General features: G+C 40.0%; 1 protein-coding gene across 1 annotated transcript in view; it reads left to right on the forward strand.

Annotated features, from left to right (window-relative positions):
- The first annotated feature begins 7,778 nt into the window (after positions 1–7,778).
- PTPN22 (protein tyrosine phosphatase non-receptor type 22) overlaps positions 7,779–14,259 on the forward strand; it is an 84,222-nt gene continuing 77,741 nt past the window's right edge. Inside the window, exon 1 of the mRNA XM_037005372.2 lies at positions 7,779–7,932. Coding sequence (XP_036861267.2) covers positions 7,801–7,932 — 132 coding nt within the window. The 5' untranslated portion in view covers positions 7,779–7,800. The remainder of the gene's footprint in view (positions 7,933–14,259) is intronic.

The raw sequence follows: 14,259 nt of genomic DNA on the forward strand, positions 1-14,259 counted from the left end.
TCTTTTTGTGGCCTAGTATGTGGTATATTCTGGAAAATGTTTCATGTGCACTTGAGAAGAACATTTATCTGCTGCTTTTGGGTATAGAGTTCTGTAGATGTCTGTTAAGTCCATATGTTTTAATGTGTTGTTCACTGCCTCTGTGTCCTTACTTATTTTCTGCCTGGTTAATCTGTCCTTTGGAGTGGTATGTTGAAGTCTCCTAAAATGAATGCATTGCATTCTATTTCCTCCTTTAATTCTGTTAGTATTTGTTTGACATATATAGGTGCTCCTGTATTGGGTATATAGATATTTATAATGGTTATATCCTCTTGTTGGACTGACCCCTTTATTATTATATAATGTCCTTCTTTGTCTTTTGTGACTTTCTATTGTTTTGAAGTCTATTTTGTCTGATACAAGTACTGCAACTCCTGCTTTTTTCTCCCTATTAGTCGCATGAAATATCTTTTTCTATCCTTTTACTTTCAGTCTGTGTATGTCTTTGGGTTTGAAGTGAGTCTCTTGTAGACAGCATATACATGGGTCTTGCTTTTTTTATCCATACTCTATGTCTTTTTTTTGGTATCATTAATCTATAATTACATGATGAACATTATGTTTACTAGGCTTCCCCCTTCACCAAGTACCCCCCACCCACAAACCCCATTTCAGTCACTGTCCACCAGCATATTTCTATATCTTTTGATTGGGGCTTTCAGTCCATTTACATTTAAGGTGATTATCAGTAGATATGTACTTATTGCCATTGCAGGCTTTGGATTCATGTTTACCAAAGGTTCAAGGGCAGCTTCTTTACTATCTAATTGTTTAACTTAACTCAATTATTATGTTATTATAAACAGTCTGATGTTTATTTCTCTCCCTTCATTTTCTTCCTCCTCCACTCTTTATATGTTAGGTGTTTTATTCTGTATGCTTTGTTTTTCCCTTGAATCATTTTGTGGGTAGCTGATTTTATTTTGCATTAGTTAGTATTTGTTGGTCTGCTTTATTTACTGTGGTTTTATTTTCCCTGGTGATAGCTATTTAGCCTTAGGCATTCTTCCATCTAGAGGAGTCCCTTTAAAATACATTGTAGAGATGGTTTGTGGGAGGCAAATTCCCTCAACTTTTGCTAATCTGGAAATTGTTTAATCCCTTCTTCAAATTTAAATGATAATATTACTGAACAGAGTATTCTTGGTTCGAGGCCCTTCTTTTTCATTGCCTTGAATATATCATGCCATTCCCTTCTGGCCTCTAAAGTTTCTGCTGAGAAGTCTGATGATAACCTGATGGGTTTTCCTTTGTAGGTGATCTTTTTTCTCTCTCTGCTTTTAATAGTCTGTCCTTGTCTTTGTTCTTTCCCATTTTTATTATTATATGCCTTGGTGTTGTCTTCCTTGGGTCCTTTGTCTTGGGAGATCTGTGGACATCCATGGTCTGAGAGATTATTTCCTCCTCCAGTTTGGCAAAGTTTTTAGCAATTATTTCTTCAAAGACATTTTCTATCCCTTTTTCTCTCTCTTCTTCTTCTGGTACCCCTATAATGCAGATATTGTTCTGTTTGGATTGGTCACATAGTTCTTTTAATATTATTTCATTTCTAGAGATCCTTTTATCTCTCCCTCAGCTTCCTTGTGATTCTGTTCTCTGATTTCTATTCCATTAGCAGTGTCTTCCACCTCATGCAGTCTGCTCTTAAATCCTTTCATTGTTTGTTTCATTTCTGTTATTTCCCTCCTGAATTCATCCCTTAGCTCTTGAATATTCCTCTGTACTCCATCAGCATGCTTATGACTTTTATTTTGAATTCTTTTTCAGGAAGATCGGTGATTTCAGTATCACCAAACTCTCTCTCTGGTGTTTGAGGGATTTTGGACTGAACAAGCTTATTCTGCCTTTTCATGAGATGGGAGTGGTCGCTGGTGAGTGGCGCGTGTGTCAGCTGGGAGAACAAAGTCTCCTCCTGCTTGCTGGTCACCTTACCTGTCTCTGCTGTCTTTGCCAGTTAACCACACACAGGGAGCAGCCTCTGGGTTCATCCCATGAACTGCCATGGGCAGGGTGGCCCTTGTGATGGCCTAGGGATCTGGCAGGGGTTGCAGGTGAGCAGTGTGTTTTCTGCCACGAAAATGGAGCCCCTTCATGCTTCTCAGACTGCACCTGTCTCCGCTGTCCATACTGGTCAACCACGTGCAGGGAGCAGCCTCTGGGTCTGGGCTGGTTAGCCACATGCAGGGAGAAGCCTTTGTGTTAAGCTGTGTGGTTGCTATAGGTGGGCCTGCTCCCTGGATGTTCTGCAGCAATGGTGGGTCAGCTGGTTTGCTTGCAGTGTCAGTGGGGAAGAAGGAACAGCAGGGTGCTTATGACCACAAGGGCCTTTGGAGCTGCATTGCCACCCATGGAGTTAGGGTGCCTGAAGTTCCTTAAAATTCCCAGCCTGCTGGGCTGAGTGTGCCAGAACGATTTTGTCCACCTGTTAAACCCTTGTCCCTTTAAGACTTTTAAAGCACCTGCTTTTCTTTTGTCCCAGGGCAGCTGGCTGTGGGTACCTGTTTCCAGTCTCAATCTTGGACCTTGCTTTTCTGCTCCTCCAATATCCAGTGCACCATACAATGTGTATCTGTGCACCATACAATGTGTGTCGGCACAAAATTAAGCCCAGTCTGTGCCAACCACCAGGGCTGTTTATTTAGCAGTCCTGTGGTTCCACTCCCTCCCCACTCTGATTCCCTTCCTTCTGCTGATTAGCTGGGGTAAGGGGAGTGCTCGGGTCCTGTTGGGTCACAGCTTTGTGTACTACCCTTTTCTGTGAGATGTTGGTCTCTCGCAGATGTAGCTGGCTCGTGTACTGTATCTTCTGGTCACTTTTTTAGGAATAGTTGTATTTGCTGTATTTTCAAAATATATATCATTTTGGGAGGATATTTCTGCCACCCTTCTCACATCGCCATCTTGAGAATCTCCAAGTCTGATTATGTTTTGAACAAGATGCCAAGCCTCACCAAGAGTCTTGACTCTTAAAAAAAAAAAAAAAGTAAACTATGTCAATTGCAAATTATTAGTAGACCTTTGCCTCTCTGGGATTGTGTTTCTGTAAGTAAAAAGAGTATGATTCCCAGGTGGCATGTGGCAAGTTCTGAGCAGGTGAATTGAAGCACTCAATGAGGTCCTGGAATGCTGTAGTTATAGAAGCAGATTAGAAAATGAGTAGGGAACTTTCCTGCTGTTGGTGATGTGAAAGTATGAGCAAAGAAAACAAGCTTCCTTCAGGGTGTTTTATAAGCCTCCTCTGCATCCATTTATAAGAGGAGAAATTGATCTATTGCAGAGAGAAAGGAGGTCATTTTTCTGCTGGCCACTGCAGTCCTTCAGGATTGGACTCCATGCCTTGGCGGTGCACCATTCCTGGTATAAAAAAGCCAGGCTGCTTGGGCAGCAGCATTCAAGGAAGTACTCTTTGCCAGATTCCTGAACCTTCCATAGGGAAGGCCCACCTGCTCCTGGCATAGTGAAAGTGCCTAACCAGAGGAAGCAGAGATTGTGCCAGGCAAGAGACCTGGAGTTAATTGATGCAGTGAATAACCAAGTCAGAAGGACCCTCTCAGTGATGCCTAACCATCCTACATAGCATACTTTATCATGGTAGGCCTATTTCAGGTTTGCTCAAGACCATGTTAAGCACTGTGGGTTATACAATGCACAAAAGGCACTATCATTGCCTTTGATAAACTTCAAACTTCATGGGACATTTAATGTTTCTTTGAATAAACTCCATGTTAAATAAACTTATGGAAGACAAGGAACATATGAAGAAACTAAGAAAACTCGTACAGTTGAATACAAAGATTTCTACTGAAAGGATTCAGACTAAGATACAGTCAAGATGATGAGTTGGGGGCAGGATTTTTGAAGAAAAGTGTAATAGGTTTTACGGCTTTATTTTCATCTTGGTGAGAATTAGGAGGGAAGGTGAGAAGTAGCAAAAGAAGTAGCACTGACTGAACAATGTCCATGGGTGACATATTGGATAGGATGGGCGGGGGTGCTTGAAGGGGATGGGCTTGGTGACAAGCTGAGGAATCTGGACTCATTGTACTTTGGTTCTTCCACATGAAGGTGGACTTTTCAGAACTTTCACCCAGTCTTGTTTACCAGGAGAGGGTAGAATGGAAGATGTATGGATAGGAAGATAACTCAGAGCTTGTTGCTGCAGAAATACAGATGTGAAAACAGGAATGGTGGTTAATGTGGGAATGGAAAAGACAGGTTGAATCTAAATGGCATTGAGGAGGAAGGACCGATAGGCCTTGGTGACCAAGAGGATGCTTACCAAGGACTGAGTGTTTCACAGATAATACACACATAGCCCATGTCAAATCAATGAGCCTGGGATGTGGGGAAAGGCAGGAGTCATGAAACTGAAGCAAAGATTGGTAAGTGGCTCTCCCAGGGTACAACACATCTCCTCATAGAGAGAAGGGTATTCTGAGAAACCTGAGTGTTCTTCCTATTGACCAGTTTATCTTGTCCTCATAATCGCCCCTGACATTCTCTTTGGTTAAAGTTTTTTGTCATCTAAATCCCAACCTCCATAACACTGTTTACCTTGAAACCGGCACACTCCTCTTTTGTTGGCGCAGTGATGGTGTGATCAGCACTCCTCTCTGTTGCCGTCTTCCTTCTGAACAAACTCGGGAGCCACAGGAGGCAGCAGGGGGAATGTGCCTTTGTCACTTCTCTGCAGGTGCTCATTCTCAACTTTACCTTCCACTAGACCTCACCCTTGATGGTTCTGACAAAGTGTTTATGGGTCTTCTACTGCATGGAATTGTTGTGTTCACTTAGGGTTTATGCCAGACCAGTTTAAGTGTTTCATCATAAATTCTTAATTTCTTGTGGGCATTTGCCAATCTTTGCTGCATGACTTGTTTGCGTCCTCAGCTCTTGATCTTCCCACAAGATATAAATGAGTCGTCAGAATCTTCATCAGAAAGTTTTATGCTCCTATTACCCTCCAGTACCTGTAGAAGGAAGTGTGAAAAATTAAGTATGAGCTTAGATTTGTTAAAAAGAAAACTGAAGGTTTTTGTTTTCTCCTTCAGTTTGTTTTTTGCTTGCTTGAGTGGTCTGCTCAGGAAATGGCCTTGAGCTAAGTGGGTTTTTGAGGTTTGGTTGTTTCATGATGTTTCTGTATCTTTTGGTTTTAGAATAGAATGGACTCCTAAAAATTGCTGCTTGCTTTTTAAAAAAGATCTGCAGCTCTGTTAAGACACTACAGTATTTTCAGATCCATATATTTTGGCGAAAGGACTCTGGAGGACCTCTAAGCAAGTTCTCTTTCTTATCTCTTATCTCTCTCCATCTTATGCCTCCCTAAGAAGAGAATAAAGTTAGAGATTGTTCTGAAATATGTGCTTGGGGCAAATGGATTTGAATTTTATTTTATTATTAGGTATCTTTTTGCTTATTAATTAGTAAAGTTTTGGTTTTGATGAATGTAAAGACACTAAGGGGATGGAGAGACTATGATAGTTTTTCTCATATTTTTCCAAACAAAAAAAAATCATTTTCCTTTTAGGGCTATGCTTTTCTACTCTGCAAATAAGCAAGGTAGTTTTAGATATTCTAATCTTTATCAGTAATTATGTCTATATCTTTAGTTCTGAAATGCTTTATTAACTGGTCAAAAGTGTTTTCACCATATTCTGGCTTGTTCACCATTATATAACCAGCATTTGTTGAACAAATCAATGGATTTTTGTGGGGGGTTTTTCTTCTTTTAAAAAAAGATACAATAATTTTAAAAGAAGAAGTTTAAAAAGCATCCTTAATCCCAGCACTTACACAACTGATTCTTTATTTGCATATTTTAGCCTTCATTTAACCATGTACATACTTTTACATGGCTTTAATTATTGTGAACTTGGAATTTGGTATTTTTAAAATTTCTCCCATATTTTATGGGTTTTAGAAGAGCCAAATTAAATATTGCATTATTTAGAGCAATAAGAAATTCTCTCTAGGTGGGGATAATTTGAGACTATCTTATTCTCAATAAATATTGTTGAAGAATTATAGTCATTTTGTGTGGATTGGGACTGAAAGTCTTTATTGGCTTCACATGTCTATAAGCAAGATATCTCAATTATCTTTACTTTCCTGTTGTAAGTTAAATAAAGTGGATGCAGCCTAATGGTGTTTAGAATGTGATTTCCTAAAGGGAATTTGAGAAATGTTGCAAAACAGAAAGAATTGCTAATATTTTAAATAGCGGAAGTTCTAACAGCACATTTCCCAGTTTTCTTCAGGATTATTCCAGACTAATTTTGTTAACATTATTTATTGAACTTTTGTCCTCAAATAGAGGTTATATACTGATTTTTGGTTGTTCTCACACTGAATTAGACACTCTTGGGCTGGTCTGTACCCACTGAAGAGAGAATTTATGCAGGCTGAGATGTGGAAGCTTTTTCTGGAACAGCCTGCCTGTCAGGCTAAAATGCCACATGCACAGCAAGGCTTCCTGAAACAATGTCCTTTTCCAAGGCACTGGTTGCAGAGTAGAACTGTCTTCTCTAGAAATAGTTCTTCAGTCTTTTTGCCCTGAAAGCTATACTATTGCCAGCAAGGTGATTGATTTTACTCTTTTTCTGCTCCTTCGTAGTTTACTAGCATTACATACAAGGGATATTTGCCAACTTCCTGGTCAGGTGCTCCTCAGGGCCTCCCTAGAGCCCCGGGGCCTGGCCTATGCTGACCGAACAACACCAGCACCACCTGCCTCCTCAGCCTGCTGCGGCTGTCAGCATTCTGAGCATCAGCTTGGACAGGGGAGGGGTGCAGGGCTGTGGACCACCCGCCCCCCCACCCCCGTGCTGCCTTTGCCAATTTTGTTTTTGAGCCATGGACTTGGGTTGTAAATTATTTTCTGGGGAGTGGGCTCCAGGAAGAGCCACCATCCCTGCGCCCGTTCTTCCACTGGGGAGCCTGTACAGAGATGTTACTCTACATTTTTATTGTAAATGTACACTGTACCACCATACTCCTGGATCCCAGCACTCTCAGTCATTATATGACTCACTCCAGAGCCCAAGTGAAGCCCCAAAAGTACTGGAGGGGCAGGGAGGTCCTGAAATCAACTTCCCGTAATGAGGTCAGCACTTCTCCAGCCCCAGGGGGGACACAGACTGTCAGAAGCAGCTGACTTTGTTTCATCCAAAAGAGACATTAAGGTCTATGTGGCAGACTGAAAAGTTCTGAATAAAAATGGCTTCTCTGGTGAAGAGAAGTAGGCCACTGATCACATGAGGAGAAACTTCTGGGAGAACAGTACTGGTAGAAGATGTCAACTCCAGTGTCTGCCTCCCTTTTAGGACCTAAGGGAACATCATGGAATTCAGCTGGGATGTGAGAAAACAGAAGGTGTCCACAGGACCTTTATACTCGCTGGGGAAGAGGCAGAACCCATCCAAGAGACCTGCAGTTCAGCTTCTCTCTAGGAAGAAAGAAAAATGGTGAATTTGGCTTCAGGGTAACAGAAACAGTCTTAGAGTTGAGCAGGCTACGCGTTATGCTCTGGTTAGCCACTCGTTTGTTAGAAACGAATTGTTAACCAGGTTCCTTCCTTGAGAAGGAAGGCGCTAGGGCCCTGGAGTGCAATGATGGCTTTGTTGTGTGACCACAGAGGTTGGTTACGTACTAATTTCCTCTGGGGCTTGTGATGCAGTCAGTAAACCACAGCTTCAACATGCTCTGCTCCAGCGGCAGCAGTGGCTTCATGATATCTCTCGGCCATGACACACTTTTGACATGCCCTCCCTTAACCCGCTCACACTGTCTCTCTTGCCCTGCAGCATGGACCAAAGAGAAATTCTGCAGAAGTTCCTGGCTGAGGCCCAAAACAAGAAAATTAACAAAGAAGAGTTTGCCAGTGAGTTTCTGGTGAGTCCTACATGTGACAGTCACAGGGCCTTTACAGAGACAATTTGACTATGATGGTCCAACTCTCCCAGACCAAACTGCTCTTGGGATAAAGTGGACATTAGACCTTGCAGGGGAAGAAGGGAGGAAAGCAACCTAAAAGTTTGACTTTTCTGGGTGGTATGTATGTTTTAGATATCCTCTCCAAAATACGGTTATTATTTTGTTTGCTAACTCTTGGAAATTGACTAGGAAGCCTACAGAAGCCATACATATTTCCAGGTGTATAATATTAATAATTAATTGAACATCCAATGTTCTCAGGTATCTGAGTTGTCATTTATGCTTCAATTGAATAATTTTAATTAATATTAAGAGGAAAGAGACCAAGATGAACATTTTTGTGGAACATTATGGTTTTTAGTCTCCCTAAGCGATTCCACTTGGACGATAAGGGCTCTTGAAGAACACCAAAACTATCTGCCACTGCATCTTGATTTTTCCTTTTCTTTCGTTTAATAAGAAAAAAACACATAATGTAGGGGGTGGCATGGGGAAAGCAGTATAACACAGAGAAGACAAGTAGTGATTCTATAGCATCTTACTATGCTGATGGACAGTGACTGTAATGGGGCATGTGAGGGGGACTTCATAATGGGGGGAATCTAGTAACTATAATGTTGCTCATGTAATTGTACATTAATGATATCAAAATTTTAAAAGTCACTTCAAAAAAAAATTAGGCATGTTTTTGCAATAACGGGATTTCCTTAACCTGCTTTTGCTTCTAGGGGCAGAATGACTGGGATGGGGAGTAGAATCAAGTGAGGGACATGGAGAGAAATGTAAGAGCAAAGTAGCCTGGGGTCAGCTTGGGGAGGTTATCCAGAGGAACACTGTATCTCGTCTGAGGGAACTGTAATTATTGATGCAGGGGTGGCTGGGTAGGCCTCATTCATCCTCTAACCTAGCACACCAGATAGCACAGGTCTGAGTACATATTATGTATTTTGGATTACCTCCAACGGGTGTTTCATACAAAACTTCAAACCTGAGCACTTCAGCTGTGAAGAAGTAGGAAAAGGGAATTGAAGTACAAATCTGAAATTAAATCATGATTCTGTTGTCAATCAAATTATCAAGTATTTCCATGTTCCTTGATCTCCCCCAAATATGTTTTCTAACTTCCAAAATGGGGATAATAACTCACACCCCATCTATCCTCACAGGATTCTTGTGATGACTAAACATATCTAATAATAATAATTAAATGCAGTCATTCATTCAGGATTATGTACTGAGCACCTACTGTCTGCCAAGTTCAGTTCTAGGCACTGCAGATATGCAGTGAACAAACACCAAACCCTCTGCCCTCATGGAGCTAACTTTCTAGGACCAGATAGTAGATGTGAAGACACTCTGTAGTCTCAAATGATTTGATATTAAGAATGAGTGATTATATATTATGACAGAAACCCCAATGTCAGCTCAGTTTGTAGAATACCATGGTGTTATGAAAAATGTGCTCTCATTGCCACTGGCCAGGCCATCTGAATCCCTCTGAGCAGTTACCAGAGAGTCAGGAAAGGGAAAACTCCCGGCCTTTGTGTCTGTTTAAACATGTACCTGCCCCTGGACTGTAACTCCTGAGCTGAATTCACCCAATGCCCAGAGCAGATAAGGCCAGCCTCTGTTTTACGTTGGTTGTGTTTTTTCAAAATAATGTAGACTTACATCCCTAATATTTCACTTTTTCTTAGCTCAGTCATTATAATCTCTCACCAAATTACAGCAGTCACTTCACCTCCTATTTTTTCTGCCTCTAGTTTTGCCCCACTTTCAATAAATTTTCCATGCAATAGCCAAGTGATCATTTAATAATATAAATCTGGTTATTTTTTCCCTACTTCAAAATATTTTAAAGTTTGTGCATTTTTCTGTTTAAAATTGTGAACTCTAGTACACATTTAGAAAAGTACATAAAAGGTGTGTAAGGATAATTATAAAGCAGCCACCAGTCAGGTCAAGAACAGAACATTGTCAGACCCCAGAAGATCTATATATTTCCCTTCTCCATGAGGCCCCACGCCCTCACCCCCACCCTGTCATACCCTGTCCAAGGAATAATCACAATCCTGACTTTTCTCTTAATCACTTCCTTGCTTTTCTATCTCCTGATTTTTAAGGCCTTTTTTTGGGTGGTGATTAAGTGGAACCTCACTGTTCACTGACTCATGTCCTCCAGTGGAAAAACAGTCTTGCCTTAGCTCCACCCAGAGGCTCAGCTGAAATACCAGAGGGAATCTTGGGGGAGTTGGGGAGTGGCGAATGGGGCTATGTTGCTTGCTTGGACAAGGTAAATACTGCCATTAAATTGGAGGGTTTTCCACTTACTTAGTCATGTCCCACCCCCAACCTTAAGTCCTTGAATGTGTTCTCCCAGGATTTGATATTTCTGAGGTTTGAGGACTGATTCTGCAGCACAAGGCTACCACTGACCTAAATGGTGGTGCCTTTGTGGGAATCATCAAAAAGTCATCTCTACTTCCAGTTAGACATTTTGTGTACCGTGCCCCCTGCTAGGCTCATGGCTAAGATTTCAGTCCCCACTTCCCTGTCGGCCAGGTATCTTTGTGCCAACCCTGCAATCACAGATGAAGTCAATACCATACTGCTGAGGCCTTTTCCTAGGAAAAGACTAAATTTAAAACCTTTCTGTAGTTGAAACTGCCACTGACCACTCCAAGAAGGTTTTGATACATTCATTCACATATTTTTTGAGTGCTTACTATGTGCAAAGCATTGTGCTAGATGCTGGCATGGCAATTCACTGCTCTGTGCTTTGGTGGAATTCATATTAGAGGCTGTCTTACAGAGGCAAACATTAACCGACTAATCACTCTATTAAATACGGAATTATAATGATGGAAAACTTCTTAAAGGTACTTTAAAAAAGTGGTTATGGTTATTATTCTTACAAAATAGTAATATTGCAAGTGAAAAGAAAATCAATTCCCCATAGTACCAATATCCCAACACAATTTTTTTGGGGTGGTGGTGGTGAAAATTCTAGTTCTTGTCCATTTACATAATGCCACTTATAGTATTATAATTATAGCATACATACAATTTTGTGTTCTCATATTTCCACTTGTCATTATGCCAAAATCATGTCATGCTGATTAAAATCTGTATTTATGGCTTTTGATGTAGCATGGTATAATGAAAGAATAATAGTAGTCATAGTAGCTTATACTTCTACACCTCTTACAGAAACTTTTCTAAACACTTTTATATATCAACTCATCTAATCCACTGAGGAAGATACCAGAATTATTTCCATCTTATAGATGAGGAAACTGAGACACAGAGAGGTTGATTGACTTGCTCAGGGTCACATATCTAGTAAGTGGTGGAACAGATTTGAATTCAGGTAGTCTTGCTTTACTGTTTGTACTTGTAACAACTTTGGAGTCGCATAAAGCTGGGTTTGAATTTAGTTTCTGCCTATTATAGCTGTGTGACCTTGAACAAAATCCCTAAAAAGTAGAAACAGATAATATTCACTTTTCAGATTGCTGTGACAATATTGGAATAAATATATAAAATGCCTGACATGTAGTAGACACCCCAAGAATTTAATTATTTCTCTATCATTGGACATTTAAGGTATTTCCAATTTTTCATGATTATTGATAACATGGCAATAAATATGTTTGTTCATGTGGTTTTCCCTTTCTTTTGGATTATATCCTGAAGTTAAGTCCCCAAAAGTGTTATTACTGGGTCAAAGAATATTTGCATCTAATTGGTTAAGTATCATCAAATGTATTTCCAAAAGAGTTTTTTCTATTTTTTAATATCTGAATTTATTATCTTCTCTATGACATTGCTGGTCTTAATAACTGTAAAGGATAATAGCAGATAATTTTTTTTGATGGCTTACCATATGCTAGGCAATCTAAGTGGTTTACCATATGTGATCTTAATCACGACAACAACCCCAAGAGGGAAGTATTATCTTCATTTCACCCATGAGACGGCAAGCCAAGATCTGAAACTCTGGTCTGTTTGATTCCAAAGTCTCAACTTCTATACATACACTGCATCATATCATGTAATATTTTTTCTTCCCTAATTAGTGTAAAATAGTACTTTGTTATGTTAAATTTACTAATTTAATTTTTTTTTGAGAGGGCATCTCTCATATTTATTGATTAAATGGTTGTTAACAACAATAAAATTCTGTATAGGGGAGTCAATGCTCAACGCACAATCATTAATCCACCCCAAGCCTAATTCTCATCAGTCTCCAATCTTCTGAAGCATAACAAACAAGTTCTTACGTGGTGAACAAATTCTTACATAGTGAATAAGTTCTTACATGGTGAACAGTACAAGGGCAGTCATCACAGAAACTTTCGGTTTTGATCACGCATAATGAACTATGAACAATCAGGTCAAATATGAATATTCATTTGATTTTTATACTTGATTTATATGTGGACCCCACATTTCTTCCTTTATTATTATTATTTTTATTTTTAATAAATTGCTGAAGTGGTAGGTAGATGCAAGATAAAGGTAGAAAACATAGTTTAGTTTTGTAAGAGAGCAAATGTAGATGATCAGGTGTGTGCCTGTAGACTATGTGTTAATCCAAGCTAGACAAGGGCATTAAAACATCCACGGATGCAGAAGATTTCTCTCAAAACAGGGGGGGTGAGGTTCTAAGCCTCACATCTGTTGATCCCCAATTTCTCACCTGATGGCCCCCCTGCGACTGTGCCTGTCTTAGGTTGTTCCTCCCTTGAGGAATCTTACACATCTCTGGCTAACCAGTCATCTTCCGGGGCCATACAGGGAGATGTAAAGTTGGTAAGTGAGAGAGAAGCCATATTGTTTGAAAAGGTTAGCTTTTTACTTCTTTGCAGATTTATGCCCTGTGGCTTCTATGCCCAGCATTTGTCTTGAGGTATCATTACCACTTGGAGGAATTATGATACTCGGTAAATTCGCTATGAGGCACGAATTCTATTTAAGGGTTGTAATTAGGAAGGAAGAAGAAAAGCTATAGAGGTAGCAGACGGAAGAAAACATGGGAGGATTGATTATTTCTTTGACATATCTTCTTGTAGAGTAACTTAAGCATGTATAGGTTTTAAACTACTAATTAAATTGTGCACACACATTAACATAATAGGAATACAGTTACATAACCAAAGCAGATCTATAATTACCAGCCATCTCCAGTGAAGCCAAGAAAACCAGTTAGGCACCCTAGGCATTTGTGAAAATTTGTCTATGATATGATGGATATTGTCCAACTGTACTTGAAGAGTCTGAGAGAAATCAGACAAATTAAAACAACCCATTCCTGGGAACTGTTCACATCCCATATGTTCTTTTAACAGTAGATAGTCTGTAGTTGTAAGATTTTGGAGCGCTACAACTTGCACTTCTCCTAATTCTTGGCTGAGTTCCAACAGTATAGATCCAGTCAAATTTGTGGTTTTACTGAAAGCACAGGCCAGCTTAGATATCTCCTTCTTTATTCCAATGGCAAGTCCAGGAACTGGTGGGATGAATGCAGCTACAACTGCAGCATCGCCTGGATCTTTGTTGAGGTTTTTTGATGATCATCTTCTGGTATGACTCTTCCAGAGAGTGCTGATGTTGGAAGTTCTTCATACTGTATCTTAGTTCATTTTCTGGGTAGCCAAATTAGGCTTTGATCCTCTGTATAAACACAAACAGACCCTTGGCCCACACTTTGATATGCCCTTTATACCATTGTGTAGAACTCATTGGAGGTCACCACACAGGAACAACTTTTTTTTTTTTTGAGAGAGAAAGGAATATTATCACAAAAGTGTACCTCCATAGCTGATCATCTGACATGCTTTAAGTGATCAAAACTAAGGATATTTAAAGCATGCATTAATTGTTGATTTACAGTTAGTTTTATCTTATCAAGGAGTAATCCCCCTTTTCTTTCTTTCTTTTTTTTATGTTAAATCTACACTTACATGAAGAATATTATGTTTACTAGGCTCTCCCCTATACCAGGTCCCCCCTATAAACCACTTTACAGTCACTGTCCATCAGCATAGCAACATGTTGTAGAATCACTACTTGTCTTCGCTGTGTTGTACAGCCCTCCCCTTTCTCCCTCCCCCCATGCATGCTAATCTTAATACCCCCTTTCTTCTTCCCCCCCTTATCCCTCCCTACCCACCCATCCTCCCCAGTCCCTTTCCCTTTGGTACCTGTTAGTCCATTTTTGGGTTCTGTAATTCTGCTGCTGTTTTGTTCCTTCAGTTTTCCCTTGTTCTTATACTCCACAGA

Source organism: Manis javanica, chromosome 4 (assembly GCF_040802235.1).
Source record: "Manis javanica isolate MJ-LG chromosome 4, MJ_LKY, whole genome shotgun sequence".
NCBI lineage: Eukaryota > Metazoa > Chordata > Mammalia > Pholidota > Manidae > Manis > Manis javanica.